This window comes from Aquarana catesbeiana, linkage group LG01 (genome assembly GCF_042186555.1).
Source record: "Aquarana catesbeiana isolate 2022-GZ linkage group LG01, ASM4218655v1, whole genome shotgun sequence".
Taxonomy (NCBI): domain Eukaryota; kingdom Metazoa; phylum Chordata; class Amphibia; order Anura; family Ranidae; genus Aquarana; species Aquarana catesbeiana.
Genome location: NC_133324.1, coordinates 227955103 through 227979108, shown reverse-complemented (window position 1 = coordinate 227979108; position 24006 = coordinate 227955103). Strand labels below are relative to the sequence as shown.

The 24006-nt window shown below is 41.2% G+C and overlaps 1 protein-coding gene across 3 annotated transcripts in view; it reads right to left on the bottom strand.

Moving 5' to 3' along the window:
- Positions 1–3250: 3250 nt before the first annotated feature.
- Positions 3251–24006, bottom strand: part of TAOK3 (TAO kinase 3) — a 433972-nt gene continuing 413216 nt past the window's right edge. For all 3 annotated transcript variants that reach the window (XM_073625563.1, XM_073625585.1, XM_073625574.1), the window contains one exon: positions 3251–8220. In XM_073625563.1, the coding sequence (XP_073481664.1) occupies positions 8059–8220 (162 nt within the window). In that variant the 3' untranslated portion in view covers positions 3251–8058. The remainder of the gene's footprint in view (positions 8221–24006) is intronic.

Here is a 24006-nt window from a genome sequence, read left to right as displayed (position 1 = left end):
TTGGCTCCCGCTGCTGTCAATCAAATCCAATGATGCGGGGGGTGGGGCCAAGTCCAGCATTCAGCGGCTATGGACGGGACCCGAGAAGACAGTGTTCGGGGCTACGCTATGCAAAACGAAATCTAAGTTACAGGGCCAAATGCCTATTCTTATTGAAAAGAACCAAGCTTGGGGTTAAAGAACACAGAGCTAGCTGCCTTCAATGATCTGCAGAGGCGGGCAAGCCAAAAGGACAGAGTATTGTTGAGGTTTTCTTCATCTCACAGCCATGTTGACCCAAACACTGTTTTTAGAAAAAGGTTATTTTTTTTAAACTGCAGAGGGATGTTAGGGCATAAACACCGGTCCTTGGGGGTTGTACTTTTTGTGTGTTCAGGTTCTGTCCATCAAACAAGTTCAAACAAAGTTCCATGAAAAATAAAAAAACAACACAAAACAGCCAGGCTTTATAAATTTGAATCTGCAAACATACTGGTTTCTGACACATGCCTATTTGGGTCATAAAATTATATAAATAATACATTTTTGGATGGCCAATTTAGGATAGCAAAAGTAGGTACAAGGACTATGTGAGAAGGTAACAGGCACTTCTTTGGAATGCTTTCTTTGATATAATGGTAGAATGCAGGTTCTGAGGATGTCAACATTATACTTGATCTGGTAGATGTCTTCAGGATTCCAGCATGGCTTCCAGGGCACCAAGGACAAGTAAAAAAGGAATACATTTGCAAGCTTGATTTGCCCCGAAATAGATTTTACAAGACACAAAAGGTAAACTGTAATCCTGATGCACATACAATTGCAGTGATAACAGGAGACAACCAGTGTATGGTGTAAGATACAAAATGGCAGATACATGTAGGCAAGATAAATTTAAACTGAACTAAACACTTGAACAAATAATTACAAATTACCCATTTATGAATCCTTCCATCTTCCTTATATTCATTGCAAAATAGCATTTATGTTCAAAGCCACCACATTGTGCAGTGATGCAATTTAAACCCTATAAAAAGGAGTTCACCACAAATGATACAACTTTCCTCTGAAAAGGCAAATTCCTCCCCCATCATGTAGAATCAGAGGGCTCAGCAGTAATCCACAGAAATCCAAAGGGTGATTGAGCTGTTGCAACAAAAAGTGCTGCGAAAGACTCATTACCAAGGAAGGCCTAGCAAGATCCAGGACTACAAAGAACCAACTAAATTAGAACCAATTTGTTGAATGACACCTGGTTACGGTATTGTGCCCATAGTTCTGGCTCTACAGGAAAGATACTAGACTAAGGCACATGAATGCATTAACATTTCAAAAGTGACTATCATCAAGTTGGTACCCTTACCTGTTGAAGTAGAAAAATGGAGCTAGGTCAAGACACAGTTTTGTACATTTTCAAACACAAACACTTACAAGGTTTCTCATTAACAAAATGCAAAGAGTAAAGTGAAAAGTGTTGCACCAATGGCAAAAAATAGCTTTGTACTGATCTTTAGCAAAGTGAATCTGAACTGGTTTCTATATGTAAATCTGGCCACAAGTTAGAAACTGAGTGTAAAAGCTCTGTACTAATACCTTTAGATTTACCAACAACTATGTTGCATAGGGGCCAAACTAAATGGACTTATTATCAGTTGCATAGATTTTAGCTCTGAGGACAACATTACTATGCCCCTATATCTTAAGGAAGATAGGAGAAGGGTAGGGTGAAAAAACGCAGCCTTTGTTTTACATTTAGCTATACTAAATGTGAAGCCACCTTTACTGCTATTTTCACTCACTTGCTTTGCATCTTGTGTTTACTTAAAAGCCAGGGTGTGTAATTCTCTTTGGCCATTTTTCATAATTTTATATCTGTTGGGCTATGGCTCCTATGCAGTTTCTCAGAACACAAAAATAATATATCAGTCCTTATTGGTGTTGGGTTGCATCTGGAAGAAAAATTATGTAAAAGCTTACTGTAAATGGAGACGGTCTTATCAAAGTACATAGAAAAAAAAAAATCAGTAATTTACAATTACACAAAAACTCTATGGTGAGGATTCTCCCAGTAACAATCTTTCTATCTTCAGCACTTTCTCAGCACTTAAAACAACAATTTTAAGACAAAAGCAAAACAGCTGTTAAAAGACGGACCAGATTGTTTGCTTCCCAATGCAAATGCACAGTAATGGTTGTAGGACTGTTAATTTATGGCAGAGCCACTCTTTGATGTGATAAAAAAACTTGTATGCTAAAACACTACAATCTACAAAGATTCATAATAAGTAACACCCCCTTCTCCCCTTTTTTAAGTCTTCTAGTAGACCACCAATGACATAGTATTCCGAGAAAGACATGAAATATGAAACCCTTTACAACACTTACCTTGAATGGGAACAGTAGCACAAAATGCTTTGTTTAAAAATAAGAAAAAGTTAAATATTTTTCATAATACACTTTCAATAAATCTCAGGTCAACAATTCACCCCCGAATATCATGGTTGCTCTGGGACATAAAATTGTGAAATTTTGGTAAACACTCCTAATTTACAAATGATGAGACAGGAGGGTGATGAACATTTCTTTATTTACAAATATACTAAAATATCTCCGACAGCGAGTCACACCTGCCCCCCCCCCCCCCCAAGGACCTGAAACGCATTTTCTTTTTAAAGTGCATGCAAAAAAGAATTAAAAGCCTTTGTTTTCTTTAATCGATTTTTTAAACGTTTTCTTTTTATTGTAAGAAAATACACAGCTTGAAAACGCGGATAATGTTAATATTTAAAAGACAAAAAAAAAAAAGAAAAAGAAAAAAAAAGGAGGGGGGGAGGGGAAAGGGCAGAGGAAAAAAAATATTAAAAAGACTGGACTGATTGTGTTTGTCTTTAAATACTGGAAAAGATCCCCACCTCCCATTTAGAAAAAAAATTAAATTAACTTTCAAAAATAAATTATATAAATAACAAAAGAAAACAGGGAGAGAGATGAAAGTTAGTATACGGATTTGAGAAAAAACTGTTAAAATACAATACGAAAATATGTAAAATCTCTCCTTCAGTTCATTCTATACAGAAAATACATGATTTTTGGCCACAGTCCCTAAGTGGATTTTGTGCTAGTGGGACAGTGGGCACTGGGATGCTGTGTGCACACATCCTCTGCTTAACAACTGTTACAGCAGCAAAACCAGTGGAGCAGAGCATCGATTTGAATGGCCTGTGCTTATTCAGAGTCCACTCTCTATCCATTTTGTAAGCTATCCTGTTCCAATAACAAAAAAAAAAAAAAAAAAAAAAAAAAAAAAATATTATATATATATATATATATATATATATATATATATATAAAAAAAATATGCGGTGCTGGAGAAACCTGCACAATAGGCTTAATCAGCAGCATAAAAATTTAAATGTTTTTGCTTCCAAAGTATTTTTTTTGAGGCTGCAGACCATCTGATAAGCACCATCACACCCCTGAACACTGCTTTCTGCACTGCTCCAGAGGTGTGTAACAAGGGAACATGTACAGCATATACAAAAAAAATTGAGGGATCTGCCATTTATATCCCACCAATACTCTTAAAAATGTATGTACAAAACAACTTCATAGCAAACAACAGCAGTACAAATTCTTGAAACTAAAAATGCAAGAATGGACCTAATGCAAGCATAATGGATGCTCCGCTTTTTTATTGAGATGGGCAGTACTGGAGATAGATATTGGCAGTGATATAACATCTGCTCCTGATGAGCAGATTTTCTCTTTGAACACACATATACCAGCAAACAACGAGGACTTAAAAAAAACCCACTGGATATCATGCAACCATAACTCTGCAGCCTGACATTTTTTTGGGCATTAAATTTATCCAATGCTCAATTCAGAGGCGTTAAAAAAAAGTATTCTGCATTTCTTGTAAGATAATAAGCAGACAAAATACAAATATCCAAATGTCCTAGGTGGATATATGGATGAGATACATTCTCAAGGCGATAGCTTTTGATAGCCGTTAATACACACATTCATCAAACAATGCTATGTATGGAAAGAAATTTCTGTAAACAGCACAATGCCAATAAGATTCCATGAGCTGAAACGCTTTACTGCCAGAGAAAAATTCCTGGATCTTTTAAATGTACTTTTCAGTGCAAAACACTGCAGGTAACACAAAGTCCTTCTGCCACTGAGATTCTGTAGTAACCTAAAGAGATTAGGGCACAAGAATTAATCCAATGGCATCAATATGCTGCTCTGTTTTACTTCCATAAAAGATCACAAAAAAGTATCCCATAAAAGACAATTTTAGCACCTTTACTTTTAGGACAGTTCTATAGAATCATTTCAACTTTTTTCTTTGCTATAAAAAAAAAAGAGAAAGGACTACTTTTCCATTAGTCATATTCCCCAATAACAGTGAAAAAATTCCAGTGCTAGTGGTCATGTAAAGCAATGAACAGCTCTGAGAACCTTGCAATCAAGTGAAAGGCCTGCAGCCACAAAGGTTATTTACCAGAGAGAGTGGGACCCAAATGAGCACAGTGTAGACAGCGTGGTGGACGTGCTTTGCAGGTGCATGACGTTAATCACTTGACAAAGTGTAAAGCACCCTTAACACAGATCATTATACCCAGTCCTGGTTTTACATATTCCCATTCCAGCTTCCAGAGATCTGTACAAATACTTATCTTACATTTTTTAGATTCAAACAAAGTTATATTTCATTTTTTTTCTGGTTGGTTGAGAACTTTCCCCATCTTTCAAGCAAGTATTTCAAATCGAACAAATAATAAATACATTCTTATCAATTTTCAGTTTTATTTGCGTGTAATTGTGCCAATTCCCAAAAACTAAAATATTTCAAAATATTGTATATGCTTTACCTTAAATTCAGGTTTCTCCTCAATACAAGAAGTATGCACTGAAATGATGAAACGATTTTTTCTTTTTGTTTTCAGATACTGGCTTTGGTGTCCAATAATTATCAATATAACTGACAAGTTTCCATATAAAATATTCTTGTAAAAGAATTATTTTATGAACTGAATGCATTTTCCAGGAAATCAACACAAAATAAAAATCAAATATTTTGAAATTTAAATTTGTACACTCTCAACAAAAGTGCAATGTGGTAGCATTGTGTGTGAAAATACAGCTACATGTATCCAGGAAGAACATAGACCATTATATGAATAACTAACTGCATTAAATTTAATAAAAATGCTTTACTCTAGAGGACCTTTTCACACTTATAAATTAGGACCAAGATGTACTAAGCCAGAGCATAAGATCTTTAAAAATGAGGACAGTAAATATTAAAATCCAAGCAGGGCAAGCTTGATTTGATTCACTTGCCCTGCAAATGCCACTTGAAAAGCATTTGTAAAAGCAGTTTACAGACGGAAAAGGGGAACGTATTAAATGCATTTATTAATTGAGACTCTATATATTATTTTTTTAATTCAATTCTCTTAAAAATAAAATAAGTATATTTAACTTATTATTTTGTGCCAAAAAATAGTCCGCAAAGTTTGATTTTTCTTATAATATTCTTGAACAAATACGATACATTACTTGTCTAACATCAATTTTTATACAGAATTTTCAGCTTCAAAAATACTCTCTCTCTAAAAGTGGTTTTCTTATTTTGTTCATATTTATGCAATATTTTTAATGAACACACTGAAATGTTCTTTGAGGAAACACTGACTCAGTACATCACAGCCATTATCTATTAAATTTTTATGCCCTCCACCCAAAACATAAAATTATGGGAGAAAAAAAGAAACATTAAAAAAAAAAAAAAAATAAAAAAAAAAAAAAAAAAAAGACAGACAGAAGAAAGAAAGAAAACCCTGAAATTCCACCTTTCAACCTAATGGGCTTAAAGGATAATTAGCTACAATTAGTGCTGAACAAAAAACTTCTTGTGAAGCAAATACAGTACTTTCTTCCATGCGCAGGTTCCAGGACTAATGAACGCAGGAACTAGAATTGTACCAGGAACCAGGGATATACAGTATTTATTGACTGAGGCATATGTATTCACAATCTGTATTTTTTTTTAAAATAAAGATATATTAATACCAAAGAAGAAAGAAATCTTAAATTTCTACTCAAGTACTCCTTTCAAATCCAGTTTTAGAAACTGTGTCCACTCCTATGTATAAAAATGTATTTACTTGGGTTTAGGCAGCGGAAACAATTAACTGGCTGCATACGGCGTGGACACACTGTCACATGGATTGGAGCAGAGGGCTGGTAGAATTCACCAATCACATGTACACACTCTGTAAATTTACTTAACCTTGGATGGTTTAAATTATTTTTTTTTTACATCCTGGCATACATTAGCAATATATTGCAAAGATTTAGCAAAAATTATTCTCTGGCACCTTACCTTGCCAAAGTCATTGATAAATAGTGTATTTTGGTCTTAATTTCCCAGCTGCCTTATGTCAGTTAAGAATACATATGGTATATACATATAAGAAAACCAGGACTGGAGTAAAAAGTACCATTGATTAGGAGCCAAAAGTGCAATGAAAATTCAAAGTCAATTTCTGCTCCGGCCAGCATAAGTCATCAAAAAGAAAAAAAAAAAACAAAACAAAAGAAAAAAGAAAAAAAAGAAAAAAAACAAACAAAAAAAAAAAAGAAATGAAACAAAATATATATATTATCACAAGACATTCTACCCTCCCCATCTGCCCAAACAACCCCCCAAATTCTGCTTCTCCCCCTCCCAACAATATGTCTATATATATATACAACATGATTGGTTTCTGTAAAATGTATCAAACCTCAATAGTTTAATAAAATCTCTTCTTTTTTTTTTTTTTATTCCTGACGAACAAATACCAAAAAAACAACAATGTTTAACGCAGCAGCAGTAACCTTAAGGCTGCAGTTTTATGCTTCTCTCTCTCTTTTATGTATTAAATTGTATATATATATTTTTTTTTGCTTGTACTTTAAACAGAATAAAATGTTTGTAGCAACCAACAGGTATTCACATTTTATGTTGGTTTGTATTTTATGTGTATCTCCTCATTTCTCTCTAGTCTCTCAAATGTGTTACTGAACATCAAGAAGTTAATCTCTTCATCCCTGAGTTTTAGTTTTTAGTGTGAGGCACTTTAGAAGATTGGAAGGTTAGTCTTTACTGGATACCAACCAAGTACAAGAGAGGTGGTAAGCTCATCGTAACCAAACTTCTAAAAGTGCCAAAATGACCACAGTCTTTAACAAGGTAAAAATCATCACCAGGTTTAAATTTATACACTGCCACTAAACTGGCTCAGGGCTGAAGGGGTTAATCACAGACTGACAACTTGTGCATCATGGGTTATGAAACCATCTGAAACTGTGGAGCTGACTTCTTACCAAACTGCAGGACACACATCTTTTTAGTCTCAGCAGAGGAATCATAAACATGTAGCTTTCACCCCTCAAAGTACTCAAGAGACACCAGGGACACACACTTCTCACCTTCTGCCAAAGCCTGGCCAAAAGACACAGAGCCCCATAAGCCCTCTGACAGAGGCATAGAAGATACATACCTCTCAATCCTCACACTGATAAAACCACATACCTCTCAACATCTTCCCCAAGGAACATCATGGACAAAACTTTGAATAATCAAGTTATCTCTTTCCACAAAAGGGGTTATGAATAAAGGAAGAGTTTCGACACAAAACACAACTGTAACTTCAAGACTCCTTCCCGCTGTTTGAATCTTCGGTTTGTATAACAAGCACCAATGTTCTGATGGATTGAAATTTTGAGTGACAATCAGGGACACTTGAGAGGTATGCCAGGGAGCTTGCTCCGTGCTCAGATTTGCCCAGAGGCACCCTGGTGAGTAAAAAGAATTACAGGCACTAGTGTCCGACGGACGTCAGAGATAGAAAGAGACAGAGAGATAGAGTGAAAGAGAGAGATAAAGGGAGGGAGAGAGAGAAGAGAGAGAGAGAGCACGCCCGTTAAAATGGGGAATGTACGTTTTGCAGGTTCTCCTTGCTGTCACTGTTAATATTATTATTGTTCTTTTATTTAAATGGCAAAAACTGGCCTCTCTCATCTATAGTCCTCCTTGGGATATTCTAACGTCACCAGATTTCCAAAGCCCAACCGTAAACTTTCCATATCGAAGGTTTCAATTTCTCTTTCCTGGCGTTCAAACAAATGCTTGATCCTCTCACTGCGCTCCTTCTGAAGGGCAGCCAACTCCTCTTCAATCTGAAACAAGCATGGAACAGTCTTAGTAAAAAGACAACAAAGCCGTATTGCTGCATAAATAAAATACAGTATACTTGCTATTGGGTTCCAAAAAGAACATACATGTTTAAATGCTTTCATCTACGAACAATGTGAACATTGAACAATAATTTTTAATGATGTCTCATCCACAAAAAACGGTAACACAAGCACATAATATGTCGCTCATACCAGTAAAGTACGACGAACATATGCCCCACCCCTGATCTGCAGACTAACAGTGACATCATAGGCAATAGAAGATGTGTTATTAACAATTGTGTGTACATTTTGGATAGCTTACTATGTCTTTGTCAAGTGACTTCAGTTTTTCTAGAGCTGTGCTTTTTATGAAGTGAGGTTTGTTTTGATAAACTATATCAGTGGTCTCCTACTTGCTTTTATCCAGCCCTTGGGGCATTTTTCCCCTCACTGTCAGCAATCAATGATGGGGCACTAGTCTTCCCATTGATATCAATGATGGAGCACGATTCCTCCCACTGGCACCAACGATGGGGCACTAGTTCTACCACTGACACCAACAATGGTGCACAATACCTCCCATTGATACCAACGATGGCACACTATTAATCCCATTGATACAAACAACAGGGCACTATTACTAGCACTGATACCAATGATGGGGCACTCCCATTGATACCACCGATGGGGCACGATTACTACCACTGATACCAATGATGGTGCATTATACCTCCCATTGATACCAACAATGGCACACTATTAATCCCATTGATATCAAGGACGGGCACGAATACTAGCACTGACACCAACGATGGGGCACTCTCATTGATACCGATACTAATGATGGGGCACTATTTCTCCCACTTATACCAACGATGGGGCACTATTACTCCCCCCCAATACCAATCATGGGGAACGGTTTACTCCCACTGATGCCAGGACATTTTCTATTCCCACCGGCCACAGTCCAGCCCTCCTAAAGTTTGAAGGACATTAAACTGGCCCTTTGTTTAGAAAGTTTGGAGACCCCTGAACTAGATGAAAGGGGTTGTTGTTGCTTCTGAGTTACTACAGTATTTAAACAAGAAAGGAGAGGACCGAAAAGGCTTCTAATTATCTCCATTGCTTTAAGAAGTAAATTACAATACCCCTAGATCACTATCACTGCTAACTTCAGATAAAATATTATGTGAAGGTTAAAATGTATGCCTAGCCAAAGTTTTTTATTTTGCTTTCAGTTTTGGATAGAGTGATGGTGGTGGGGTTAGAAGTTTTTTTCAATTATTTGGCGCTCCCCAGCCAACACCCCCCGCCCCCCCCCCCTTTTTTTTTTAAGTTTTGGATAGTGTGATGGTGGTGGTGGTGGTTGTGGTGTGTTCCAGAGTCTACAACCACACTAGTCTCAAGCCCCACACAGAAGGCTCAGGTAGAAGAGGTTCCTGACTAAACTGGGATCCTGCGCCATTGTCTTCCTTCTCTTTTCCGCCTAGAGGGTGCAATGGGCAAGAGCCTCTCCTGCTTCTGCACCGCATTGTCTTTTACACTGTGCAGGGACCGAGCTGTCAAAGTGACAGCTCAATACTGCAGATTGCATTGGGAAAATGCAGCTCTTCCAATCTAAATCATAAGAACTAGGCTGTCACTAGATCTGGGCCTAGGTAGGGGATTGCAAAGTGCCACCCAGTTGCTGTGTTCTGCTGTTACTCTTCTATTTGCAGCAGTAGCATGAACAGTATCAGAAGTCCTGGGCTGTGAGAGGAGAAAGTGGAACTGAGAAACAGTGCAGCAGGAATACAATGTTCATTCTGACAGTTACCTTTACTGCTGACACTTGCTGGTTTCCTGGCACACTGGATCTAAGAATGGTAATCTGAAACATGAACACCAGCCCTTTTACTGTGCCAGCTTTCTCAGAGATATACCTACACCAAACATCAGGCAATCCCAGAGCTGTCCAAGTTGCAGCAGAAGCCAATGCCTCAAGCTGTACATGGGGCTTTTTTGTGTTAAAAATGGTTTAAGTCTTTGACACTTTGTTTTAGTAACTTTTTCATTTTTTCCCCTAATTTTTTTTTATAAACATTTGTATGTAAACTTTTAAAATTTAAGTCCAATCGTGTTTATAGTGCCACACTATTTGCATGCTTTATCATTTTTTTAAAAAAGGGACAAATGTATAAATTTGTCAGAACACAACAGCTCAGTGGGGGAGATTGCTAAACTAACCTCGCATGGTTAGTACAGTGGCTCTGACTGGCGCTGTCTGTTTATTTTCATGCAACCTGCTGGATTGCATGAAAAAAAAAATAAAATAAAAAACTGTAGTGTGTACCAGGCTTTAACCACTTCGCGCCCGCGCTATAGCCAAAAGACGGCTCCCGCGCTGACGCTAACTGCTGGAAGGCCGTCCCTGGACATCCTGCTGTTTACTTCCGCGATGCACACTCATGCGGGCGCGCATCGGGGAAGTTATGTGCTGGCCTTGTCCCTTGGACACAGCCAGTCACAGATCGTTGTAATCGGCCAATCACAGCGGCCGTTTACAGTGCGATCGGCGGTGCCAATGAGATGATCTCATATGTAAACATATGAGATCATCTCCCATCACCGGCTCTCCCTCCTCACACAGACAGCGTGTGAGGAGGGAGAGCGAACCGCTGCAGCCTGAGTGTCAGAAAAAAAAAAAAAAAAAAAACGGAAAAAAAAGTGAACACAGTACCTGTCAGTGCCATCTGTCCCCAGTGCCATCTGTCCCTAGTGCCACATATTAGTGCCATCTGTCATCACTGCCACCTGTCAGTGTCACGTGCCATCTGTTATCAGTGTCACGTGTCATCAGTGCCACGTATCAGTGTCACGTGTCATCAGTGCCACGTATCAGTGCCATCTGTCATCAGTGCCACGTATCAGTGCCACGTATCAGTGCCATGTGTCACCAGTGCCACGTATCAGTGCCATCTGTCACCAGTGCCACATATTAGTGCCATCTGTCATCAGTGCCACGTATTAATGCCATGTATTAATGCCATCTGTCATCAGTGCCACGTATTAATGCCATCTGTCATCAGTGCCACATCAGTGTCATCAGTGCCACGTCAGTGTCATGTGTCATTGTCCTGGTGCTCCAGTGCCTTCAAAAGTGTAATAGGCAGTCAACAAGTTAGATGTGTAATTTATGCTCCTAGAACACCTGACGGTGCTCCCTGCATGTTGGGCCTCTCTATGTGGCCAGGCTGTGAAAAAGTCCCACACATGTGGTATCGTAATACTCAGGAGGAGTATCAGAATGTATTTTGGGGAATTATTTGTGGTATATACATGCCATGTGAGAGAAATAACCTATTACAATGACAATTTTGTGGGGAAAAAAATAAAAAATAAAAAAATCTTCATTTTGCAAAGAATTGTGGGAAAAAATGACATCATCAAAAACCTCACCATGCATCTTACTAAATACCTTGGAATGTCTACTTTCAAAAAAGGGGTCATTTGGGGGGTATTTGTACTTTCCTGGCTTGTTAGGGTCACAAGAAATGAGATAGGCCGTCAGTGCATCAGGTGTGATCAATTTTTTATGATTTGCACCATAGCTTGTGGACTCTCTAACTTTCACACGGACCAAATAATATCCACTAATTCGGGTTATTTTTACCAAAGATATGTAGCAGTATAAATTGTGGAATCATAAAAGAAAAAAAATTGCGCTGATCTAAATGTATAAGCAAGCAGCCAGCAAAGTTTGTTGATATCAAACAAAAAATCACATAAAAAATATTGCGGCGCTAAAAACAGTCCAAAGAGGTCTGAAGAACGGGAGAAGTCCAATCACCAGATACAGTGCAGATGTGAAAGGGCACTCGTCACCACGTGATAATGTAGTCTGCTTACCAGAAAGCTATACGGATTAAGCATGTATGGATATTCCTCAATAGCATCCAGCAAATCCAGCTCCTGGAACCCCTCATCATCACAGACAGCAACCTCCGTGTAACTTCCTTCACAAATCTACAACTCCCAGTAATCGCATCAAAGATGGGACGTACATCACAGCCGATGTTATATTCTCCTTCGGTGATTGTTGGCCTATGAGCTTTTGCTTAGAGAGATGTGGCCTGATTGTCTGAGTCTGACCCTTATATGCCACACTGCAGATTGTAGGCTGAAATATCGATTCCCATCTGTTTGTATGCATATCCATCATTAATTTGGAGGGTTATTGTAGTCAGATCCAGGCCACTGTGTCAGGAATCCAGCAAATTGTAGAAAGATGCCCCTATGAAGAGCTTTGTTGGCGGTATGGGCACAGATATGGGTGACATGACCCATACGGTGACGTGTTACCTTCCCAGCAATATATGAAGTCTTGTGGGCTGTTCTTTTTGCAAGTGGGTACAATTACTTTATGCTGCTCTGGGCTTGCATCATGGTCAATGGTCTGCAGTCCTCTTTCTTTAACCTACGCAGAGGCACCAGGCAGGAGTGCCCTCTGTCTCCCTTACTTTTCACCATCGTCAGTCACCAACTTGTCTGCTTTGTCATTCTCTGGATGTCACTGGTTTTGTTAGAGGTTCCTTAGAGGACAAGGTTGCTCTTCACGCAGATGATGTACTTTTATTCCTCTCAAACACAGTGGCGGCCCGTCCATTAAGGGCAGACGGGCGCCACCCCCTATTCACGAGCCTGGTCCCTTTTAGGACGCCAGGCTCGTGAATTACAGCGGCGGGGGGTGGTTTCCTTTAAGCACCTGATTAGAGCCATAGGCTCTAATAGGCTTCAAAATAGGGTGGACTTGAAGCGCAGAGCATTGCGCTGGGAGCCCACGCAGTTGTGTTAGAAAAGCAAATTAACATTCACTTTTCTAAGACTGAACCACCTCTCCGCCAATGAGGAAGTGCAGGTCTCAAACCAGTCACCTGTTGGCTGAAAGGACAGGCAATCCTATCGGACGCCTTGCAGGAGGAAAGAAGAGATGCACGGCGGAAACATGGAGCACAGAGGAGCCGCCGCCTGACCCACAGCTCGGCACGGTTAGACCCACTGCCCATCCCACAGCTCGCCTCCGCCACCTGACCTGCCACCAGGATGGGGTAAGTGCCGGTCAGACAACGAGCGGGCAGGCGGTGGGGGTGCTGGTTAAATGCCACAGTGGCTGAAATTGACGGGGCACAGTGAGGTTGCAATTGATGGTTTTTATTTTCAGTGTTTTTCAGTTTGCCCCCCCCTCAAAAAATGTTGAGCTCAAAAACACTCAAGCCTCATTAACTGCATCGCATGGACACCTTTGGAAAATTCTTAGGGCTTACCATCAACTGGTTGAAATCTATGCTGCTTCCTTTAGACCCACTGCTTGCCTTTTTGCCACCACCCCACATTTTAAAATGGTCCCCTCATTAAAATACCTGGGCAAGGTTATGTCCAGCTCCCCACCAGATTACATTTCAGATAATATTTTGCCTTTACTGTCAAAATTTCAAACTCAATGCAAGGCATAAAAAGTGAAAATTACATCTGCGCTGCTATACAAGTTAATGCACATGTGAATAGTTGGCGCTTTACACAGATTCCCACAAAGATGAATAGAAAAATTAAAATAATTTTTCAATGCAAGGCCTGGTGAAAACTCTCTGTTGTGGGGCGAGTAAACCTACTTAAAATGATTTGGATGCCACAAGTTCTCTACTTTCTCCACAACTCCCCTGTGGGGATACCCCTGAGAATTTTCATAAAGGTCACAGCCATATCGGGATTTGATCTGGAGGAAAAATTCACAGAGGATTAAACTGGAACTGCTCAATTACCCTAAAGATGCGGAAGGATTAGGTGCACCTAATCCATGGCTCTATTTTATTGCTGCCCAATTACAGCATTAGGTTGGGTGCGACTTGGAGAGACCCTTTCGCCCCCTCCTTTCATATATAAACCAAGGCCAACATAACCTATCTACTCTAGAAGTGCCTGTTGAGAAATGCATTGGGTAGGGTAGCTTGCAGTGCATTACAATGTGTAAAATTTGAGATATTGCAAAAAAAAAAAAAAAAATTGCTTAAGATTTCCTTCTTTACTAAACATACCACCATTTGGAACAACCCATTGTTTTCCGAAATTGCCAAGCTCCAGGGCTTCCGGAGGTGGGAGGGGGCGAGTCTACGCAAGTTAGCACAGTTGTATGAAAATCGCACTATAAATCCCTATGCACAACTGCAGGAAGAATTTGCCCTCAACACTAAATGGTACTATCAATATCTGCAGTTCAGGCATGCTATCCAGGCCCAATCCAACTTCGCTAAGGTCTCCTTTTTCTATACGTTCATTATTGGCACCATGGTGCGGGCCTCATCCGCTAATGGTTACATTGCTGAATCATTTTCTCTAGAAATTTCCCATGTTATGTAAAGCTCGATGGGAGAGGGATGTGGGCCCCCAACTCTGGTGACATCTGGGAGGATTTTTATAGTCACTCCAGATAGTTTTCCCCATCTCCCTCTCACAGGCAGATATTTATTTTGCATAGGTTCTACAGAACCCCTGAATTTGTATACAATATAGGGGTGCAAGAAGATCCAGGCTGTGCGAGGTGTGGGCAAGCCCCAGGATCCCTTATCCATCTCCTGTGGCAATATACCAGGTTGCAAAGGTATTGGGCAGAGGTGTTAGGGAACCTTAATTGTCTCCTGGGCAACAACCTTGTGGTTGACCCCATTATGAGTCTGCTTGGATATACGGACGTATCCCTACTTCACCAAAATGTAGCGCTTCCCATTTCTCGAGCAGTATTCATAGCTAGCAGATTAACCGCATGCAAATAGACCTCGCCCTAACCGCCTATTCTGTCTGTTTTTAAAAACACACCTATCTTAGAAATGCCATGCTAAAGTTTGATGCCATATGGTCCCAGTGGATTGAGTTAATGCGCCCAACCCTTATTTAAGTCTCTAGGTGCTTTTCTGGGTGTTTAACCACCTCCCGCCCTATAGTCGAATGACGGCTACAGTCCGGGCCTTAAATGCTGGGAGGCCATCTAGAGCAGCGTGCTCTGTGATCACCAAGTCTATGAAACTCGGCTGATCACAGATCAGAGTAAGAGACCGATCCTGACCCCTTACCATGTGATCAGCTGTCAGCCAATGACAGCTGATCACGTGATGTAAACAGAAGATCGTTAATCTTTTTTTTCCCCTCACGCTGAAAAAAAAAGCCGATCACCGGCTTCTGTCAGAGGGATATCGGTTCCTCACACAGAGCCGCTGCTGCCTTGTCTGTGCCCAGCAGTGCCATCTATCAGTACCCACCAGTGCCACCTATCAATGCCTCATCATCAGTGCCACCTCTTAGTGCCCATCAGCGCCCATCAGTGCAGCCGCATCAGCGCCCATCAGTGCAGCCGCATCAGCGCCCATCAGTGCAGCCGCATCACCGCACAATGAAGAAGAAAAAATACCCGATTTCAAAATTTTATAACAGACTTATTTTTTTTTGAAAAAAATAAAAAAGTGATTAAATACCACCAAAAGAAAGCACTACTTGCGTGAAAAAATAATACAAATAAAATTTGGGTAGAGTGTTGCATGACCACGCAACGGTCATTCAAAATGCAACAGCGCTGAAAGCTGAAAATTGGCCTGGGCAGAAAGGGGGTTTAAGTGCCCAGTAGGTAAGCGGTTAAGCCATTTGCATCTGGATGTAATATGCTATATCTAGGCACTTTTAAGTTTTATGTACCTGAAGATCTCTGGGGGAACTGCTTCTGGCCTCCAAGGTGACTGCTCCTTTATCCATCACTAATGTCTGTTCTACCCTGCGCGGTGGGTTGTTGCAATGTTTTGACGAATGTGTAAAAATACCATTTATTAAATTAAATCCGATTTTATTTATTTTTTAAAGATATGTTTATTGCAGTTTTTTTTTAACTTACAAACATACAAAGACAAACAAAAAGGACCTAGTAAGGTCCAACATGAAAAACAAAGATACAGACTGCTCCTGTGTCAGGCCAGAACAATAATTGGTTAATACATCCATTAGGTATTATACTAGAAAACAAGTTAGATCATTCAGTGTCAAACTCCATAGACAGGCATTTTGACCACAGTCAGTAAAATTGTAAAAGAGTGTAATCATGTTACAGGGCAAGCTGCCTCAAGCTTACTCTGATCACGGCAGTATAGGGGAGAGGGTCAGGGGGCTAGCCAGCCACCTGCCCCAGATTTTATAAAATGCTTTTGGTCTTTTACGGATGTCCAAAGTGAGTTTATAAAGCGGAAGAGCTTCATTAACCAGTTTTAACCATAGTCCCTTGGTTGGGGTTGCCGTTCCCTTCCAGGTCAACAAAATGGATTTCTTGGCATAGAAATATAGGATACGAAGGAGTTGTTTGACCCGGGAAGGGACAGGCAAATCACCAAAGACACCCAGAAGGCAGTTCTTGGGGTGGACTATGTTGGGAAGTCCCAACGCCGAGTAGAGAAAAGAGCCTATGCTCCGCCAGAAGTCATGTATTATGGGGCAATTCCAAAAACAGTGAAGGAAATCCGTGTGTCCACATCCCCGAAAGCACTCAGCAGAGGATAATATGCCCATTTTGTGCATTTTAGCTGGTGTGAGGTGCGATTGATGAAAAATCTTTATTTGAATCACCCTATCCCTAGGAGGATATAACAGAAGCCTTAAAAGTATCACTGAATTCCGACCAGTCATCTTCCATGATGGAGATATCTAAGGATTCCCACTTCCGTTGTGCTATTTTAAATCTAGGGTTAGAGTCTGTGACCAGAGCTGCATAGTAAGTAGAAATACGTTTCTTCTGGTCTGGGGATCTTAGGATTTTTTTTTCGAGGTCAGGGGTTTTAAGCAGATTGTCTAGGGAACCGAACTGTGCTCACACAGCATGCCTAAGTTGGTAATAAGAGAACAAATAAGTACGCGGTAAGTCAAAATCTAATCTCATCTGTGAGGGGTGTATATGTGATGTAGATATTTAATTCCCTTGGAGGTCCACCTTTGAGGGTCAGGTAAGGAGTTTAGTTCCGAAAGCGTCGGATTAAACCAAAATGGACTATTGGGGGAAGTTAACCATGAGTCAGAGGTATGTTTAAGCGTCACAGTTTTGAACAAGGATAGGGAGGTACCTAAGATAGGTCATTCCAGGTCCTGGTGGTATACATCCTCGATAAACAATGTTATGTAGTGTTTCAAATGAGGAAACTATGGCTCCTTCAGTGGTGGTACATGCATTATTTCAGTTGGGATGCAGCCAGTTATGAATATTGACCAATTGAGATGCCTGATAGTAAAGATAAAAGTCAGGGAAAGCTAACCCCGCCAGGTGGGACGGGAGACTAAGCGTCTCCAATGCCACCCTAAGGGGTCTGCCGTTCCAGAGAAACGTTATACATATAGAGTCAATGCTCTTAAAAATCGTTTTGGGGATTTTACAGGGGGAGTTAGCCAGGACATACAACAGCTTAGGCAGATATATCATTTTTAGGACATTGGCCCGTCCCATCAAGTCCAAAGGCAAGTCCCTCCATTGTTTGGTTTGGGTCTGTAATTGAAGCAGTAGTGGGCCTAGGTTATTAGTAATATAGAGGGACAACGGCATTTGTACCACAACTCCTAGGTACCTAAAGGAGGTGGTTATTTGTAGCCTAGAATCCGAGTGAGTCTGTGAAGTGAGGGCTTGGTCTAGGGGAAAAATAATGGACTTGTCCCAATTCACTCGGCATCCGGAAAAGTCTCCAAAAGTGGTTACAGTAGTTAACAGATTAGTGAGTGAGTCCTGGGAGTCTGCTAGGTAAACTAACGTATCATCCGCACAGAGAGAGATGCGTTCCTCTATGCCATTGATGGGTAGACCGTGAATTATTGAGGAGTTACGGATTCGGACAGCCTCCATAGCCAACGCGAATAGGAGGGGCGATAAAGGGCAGCCTTGTCTGGTGCCCCTGGTGATCCGGAAGGATTCAGTAATCTGCGAATGAATACGAATACGGGCGAGTGGCATAGCATAGAGGAGCCGTATACAGGCTATCAGCCTAGGGCCAAGGCCATATAGCTGTAAGACCCGAAACAGATACATCCATTCCACACTGTCAAAGGCCTTACAGGTGTCTTGGGATACAACAACTCGGGTGGGTGGACAGTCATGCGGATACATCAAGTTGTGGAACAGTCTACGGATGTTCATCCTGGTCGATTGGCCTGGTATAAAGCAGTCTTGGTCGCTCCCCACCAACTCAGCAATTACCTTTAGACGGTTAGCCAGGACTTCAGCCAAAATTTTGACATCCACATTAATAAGAGATATCGGTCGATAGGAGTCATTTTAGTGGATCCTTTCGAGGTTTAAGTATTAAAACAATGAGTGCCTCCCTCATTGAGGGGGGGAGCACCCTTTCCTTCAGGGCCTCATTGTATGTTTTGAGTAAAATAGGGCTAAGGAGGTGTTGAAATTGTTTATACCATTCAACTGGAAAACTGTCTAAACCCGGCGTTTTATGAGCCGGCATCTGCGAAAGTTCTTCTACAGAAAGTGGCTCATCTAATTCTTCTCGAACCTGGTCTGTCAAACTGGGGAGTGTAATTTGGTTTAAATAGTCTTCCAGTTGTGACTCAGAGTAATCAGCTCTAGAAGTGTAAAGATCCCGGTAAAAGGAGAGAAAGGCTTCTGCTATATCCTGAGGGACATCGCTAACTGTATTCTCCGAGACCAATATTCTGGGGATAGAGACAGGGGGACAATTAGATCTGGTAAGATATGCGAGTAGGCGACCCGCCTTATTACCATGTTCGAATATCTTCTGGGTGACATAGAGCATACGTTTTTTTGGTAAGATCTAACAGGCGGAGTTCATATTCCCTGCAGCAGTGAAGCCAAAGGGACAGTGCATTGGGGTTTTGGGAGTATTCCACCTCTGCCTTTATTAGGGCACTTTCTAACCCCTCAGTACATTGCTGGGCGTTTTTGCGCATGATGCCGGTAATGTACATAAAGGTACCTCTCAACACAGCCTTGGAACCATCCCAGGCCGTGGTGAGTCCAGTGGTACCCTGGTTCGTACTCCAGTAGTCGGTCACGCCTCTTTGGCGCTCAGCCTGCACAATTTCATCCTCAAGCCAATGGGGGTTCAATCGCCAGACCCGGAGACCCGATCTTGGCAAGAGGAGGAGACCAACCAACAAAGGGGCATGATACGAGATCCCGCTAGGTAAGTATGAAACTGAATGGACCAGTGGGAGTATATCCACCGGGGCGAACGCCAGGTTTATATGAGACATAGTGTGGAAGGAATCAGAGTGACATGAGAACTGGCGGTCTACTGGGTGTTTCCAGCGCCACAGTTCAGTAAGGGCAAATACCTGGGTTCAGTCAACAAATGTAGGATATGGCCTACCCCCACCTCGCAAGCGGTCCATTGCAGGGTCTAGTACAGCATTAAAGTCTCCAACAAAGAGCAGGGGACCTGGGGATCTAGACAGTAATAGTAGGGACAAATGTGAGAGGACATCTGGGGAGAACGGGGGAGGAACATATATGTTCACTAGCGTGAAAATTGTGGAGACTATGCGAAGTGTGAGTATAATAAACCGTCCCGCGGGATCTGACTTCACAAGCAGAATCTCAGCCGGTAGGGACTTTGCCAGCAGAATCGAAACCCCTCAAGAGTAGTTGGTACAAGTAGCATGATATTGAGTGGCCAGCCAGGGACGTTTAAGAGACCGTAGCATAGTACGCGTGAGGTGGGTCTCTTGAAGACAAATGATATGGGGTTTGCATTTCTTCAAATAGGAGAATATTAGGGACCGCTTGTGAGGCGAGTTCAACCCCCTAACATTCCATGACATCAATTTTAACATGTCAGCCATAAGTAGTTTTAGTTAGTACAGGAACATTGCAAAAGGTATTAAATGGTGCAGTATACCACAGAGATTGCTGACTATGATACCGTCTATAGTATGGATGCAGTAACAACAAAAAAAGAATTGTTCATAAGAGCAAACTTAACAACCAAAAACCCAAAATGCCAGCCATCCTCCAGAGCCGAGATTGTGAGAAGACCAGCAATACAAACATCCCTCCCTCCACCGCCCACCCCCCTCCCTGCTCTACCAACCCAAACTTAGTGAGCATTGGTTCAAAAACAAAAAAGTGTCCCCCTCAGGAATAGAGTTGAGAGGGAGTAAAAAGTCCCGTGGCCTCGCCACCCCTTGGTATAGGGAAAGTAGCAGTTCCATGAGGGCTCTCAGATGCAATGTAAGGGTCCATCTTGCAGGATCTGTAAGAAACTTGAACGGAAGGCACAAACAGCAACCGGTGTGTGAGGTACATCAGTAGTAATCTGTAAATAATCCAAAAGGCATTGCTGGTAGGAGTGATCGTAGGATTTGTCAGCAGTGCAAAGATTGAAAAAAGAAACAAATATGAAAAAATTGCTTTAAAATGAAGGCAGGTCTCAAGCAGGTCCAGTATCTGAAGAAGGAATATCAGTCGTAGTGGTAGATCCACAGAGGACCATGCCCATAAGGGGCAAGCAATAAAAGTGGATGAGCATGTGGAAACTCAGGGACTGAAATTTATGGGTTCAGTTGCGGCGTTGTCTGGGTTGCTTCCCAAGTCGCGAGTCTAACCAGGACATAGCTTCCTTAGGACAAGAGCAAAAATGAGCTTTACCTTCATATATGATCCTCAGCTTAGTAGGGAACAGCATCGCATAGGGGAGGCCTTCTTTGCGGAGGCAATCCTTCACTGCTGCAAAGGACATGCACTGACGCTGTACCTCAGCTGAAAAATCAGGATAAATGGAAATGTTATTACCGCTGAACTTGAGAGGGCCTTTCTCCCTGGCCAGACACAGGATGGTGACTTAGTCACGAAAATTAAGGAATTTGGCAATTAGAGATCTTGGGGGGCCCCAGGTTGTGGGGGACGCAGGGGGTGCGATGTGCCCGCTCGATCTCAAAGGTTTTGGAGAATTCCTCTACCCCCAGCTCATCACGCAGCCATTTATGTAGAAAATGTTTGGGCCTGGAACCCTCCGACCGTTCCAGGAACCCCACAAAACGAAGAATGTTCCGACAGGAACGATTCTCCAAATCGTCCAACTTGGCTCTAAGGGCTTCCAATTCGTTAGTGGCTGTACGAACGGTTAAAGGATGAACTGTGTCTTCCAGGGAGCTAACGCGTCCCTCCACCTCTCACGTCCTTTCCCGTAAGGTCTGAACGTCTTGTTTCAGGTGGGAGAAGTCAATATGGACGATTTCCATTTGGACAGTGAGGGAAGATTTACAGTCCTGTATAGCTAGCATAATTTCTGCCAGTGTAGGCTCAGCAATGGAGGGGGCTGAGGATATAGAGCCTTCCGAGCAGACCAGGGAGTCTAGGGGTTCTGAGTGTGCTGCCTGGGTGAGAAAGACAGCAGGTACAGAGTCACTCACCCCCTGAGACGAGTTCTGAGTTCTGTAGGCAGACTGCAGAGCGGTCTCGTGCATGGCTGAGGGATCGGCACCATCTTGCCTCCTTAACGGGGCCAGTTGTTCCGCCGCGGATTGGGGCAGAGGTGGCCCGTATTTATTCACCATCATGCCTAGATCGGGTGCCCACCGTCTTCAGGAGTATTTCGGTGCCTTTTTGAAGAAGATTGGAGCCAGAATGCCTGCAGGATGGGTGTATAGAGCCGTAGCTGTGAGATCAAGCAGCCGCTCTCATGGACTCCAAGCCACGCCCCCCAAATCTGATTTTATTGAATTATTTTTTTAAATTCAGAAGGTAAAATAAGTATCGAACACGTCACCATTTTTCTAGGTAAATATATTTCTAAAGATGCTATTGACATGAAATGTTTACCACATATCAGTAACAACCCATGCAATCCATACATGCAAAGAAACCAAAACAAATAGGTTCAGAAATGAAGTTGTGTAATAAAATGGAATTACAGGAAAAAAGTATTGAATACATGAAGAAATGGAGGTGCAAAAAAGCATTCAAAGCCAAGACACCAGCTGAAATCTATCAGTAATTAGACAACAATCCTGCCCCTTGTCAGTGCAAATTATTATCAGCTGGTTCAGTCTCAACTGATGGCCTATAAAAAGGGGCCTCATTACCAAGGTGTCACACAAGAAACATCTCATGATGAGCAAAAGCAAAGCGCTCTCCTCAAGACCTTTACAACCTTATTGTTGGAAAAGATACTGATGGCACTGGTTACAGAAGGATTTCTAAACTTCTGAATGTTCCAGTGAGCACTATTGGGGCCATAATCCGGAAGTGGAAAGAACATCATTCCACCATGAACCGGCCACGACCATGTACCCCCTGCAAGATGTCTGACAGAGGAGTGAAAATTATCAGAAGAGTTTTCCAAGAGCCAAAAACCACTTGCGGAGAGCTTCAGAAAGAGCTGGATTAGGTATAATTGTTTCAAAGAATACAATAAGTAATGCACTCAACCGCCATGGCTTGTATGCACATTCACCATGCAAGGCCCCACTGCTGAAGAAAAAGCACATTGAAGTTCATTTAAAGTTTGCTGCACAACATTTAGACAAGCCTGTAAAATATTGGGAGAATATAGTCCGGTCAGATGAGACCAAGATTGAACTCTTTGGATGCCATAATACACATCATGTTTGGAGGTCAAATAGAACTGCACATCACCCAAAAAACACCATACCAACAGTGAAGTTTGGAGGTGGGAATATCATGGTATGGGGCTGTTTTTCAGCATATGGTACTAGCAAACGGCATATTATTGAAGGGAGGATGAATGGAAAAATGTACCAAGACATTCTTAATAATAATCTGCTGGATGATGAAGATGAAATGAGGGTGGACATTTCAGCAAGACAGTAATCCCAAACACAAAGCTAAAGAAACTCTCAATTGGTTTCAAAGAAAGAAAATAAAGCTGCTAGAATGGCCCAGCCAATCACCTAACTTGAATCCAATAGAAAATATATGGAAAGAGCTAAAGATCAGAGTTCATCGAAGAGGCCCACGGAACCTTCAAGATTTGAAGACTGTGTGTGGAAGAATGGACCAAAATCCATACAGGAGGCATCTAGAAGCTGTCATTACGAACAAATGATTTTGCATGAAGTATTAAATAAATTTCAGTTAAGCGTATTCAATACTTTTTCCCTGTTTCATTCCATTTTGTTACACATAACTTAATTTCTGAACTTATTTGTTTTGGTTTCTTTGTATGGGTTGTTACCGACATATCGTGGAACTATCAGGTCAATAGCACCTTTAGAAATATATTTACCTAGAAAAATTATGACGTGTTCAATACTTATTTTATCCGCTGTATATGAAGTCTTTATCAAGCCCTACCGGAATGCAACCTGGATAACATGTAACTGATGTTTCCATGGAAGAAGTGGATGCCCTAGTATGTTTCTGATTTGCTATTCCACAATGTCCTCTTCATTAACCATTTCACCTACAGAGCCATTTTTGGAACTGCCGCTATTTTGAGAGAACACCACCACCATTGCTACTATATATGATTATTATATATTTATACACAAGTTTTGTAGAAGTTTTCTGATATATGGATTTATATTTTAGGATGTATTTATTTATAATTTTTGATGATCATATTGGGAGTTAGTTGGGTTTTAATAGGTATACACTTTTTTTTTTTTAATGCTTTGTTTATATTGACCACAGTACAGGGTAAAGAGATCAACTTTCAAAGACGTATATACCCAAGTTTTCAACTTGTTTTTTGCGTCTTTATAATTTCTTTATTTGTAATAAAATAAACGCTTGTTAACCACTTG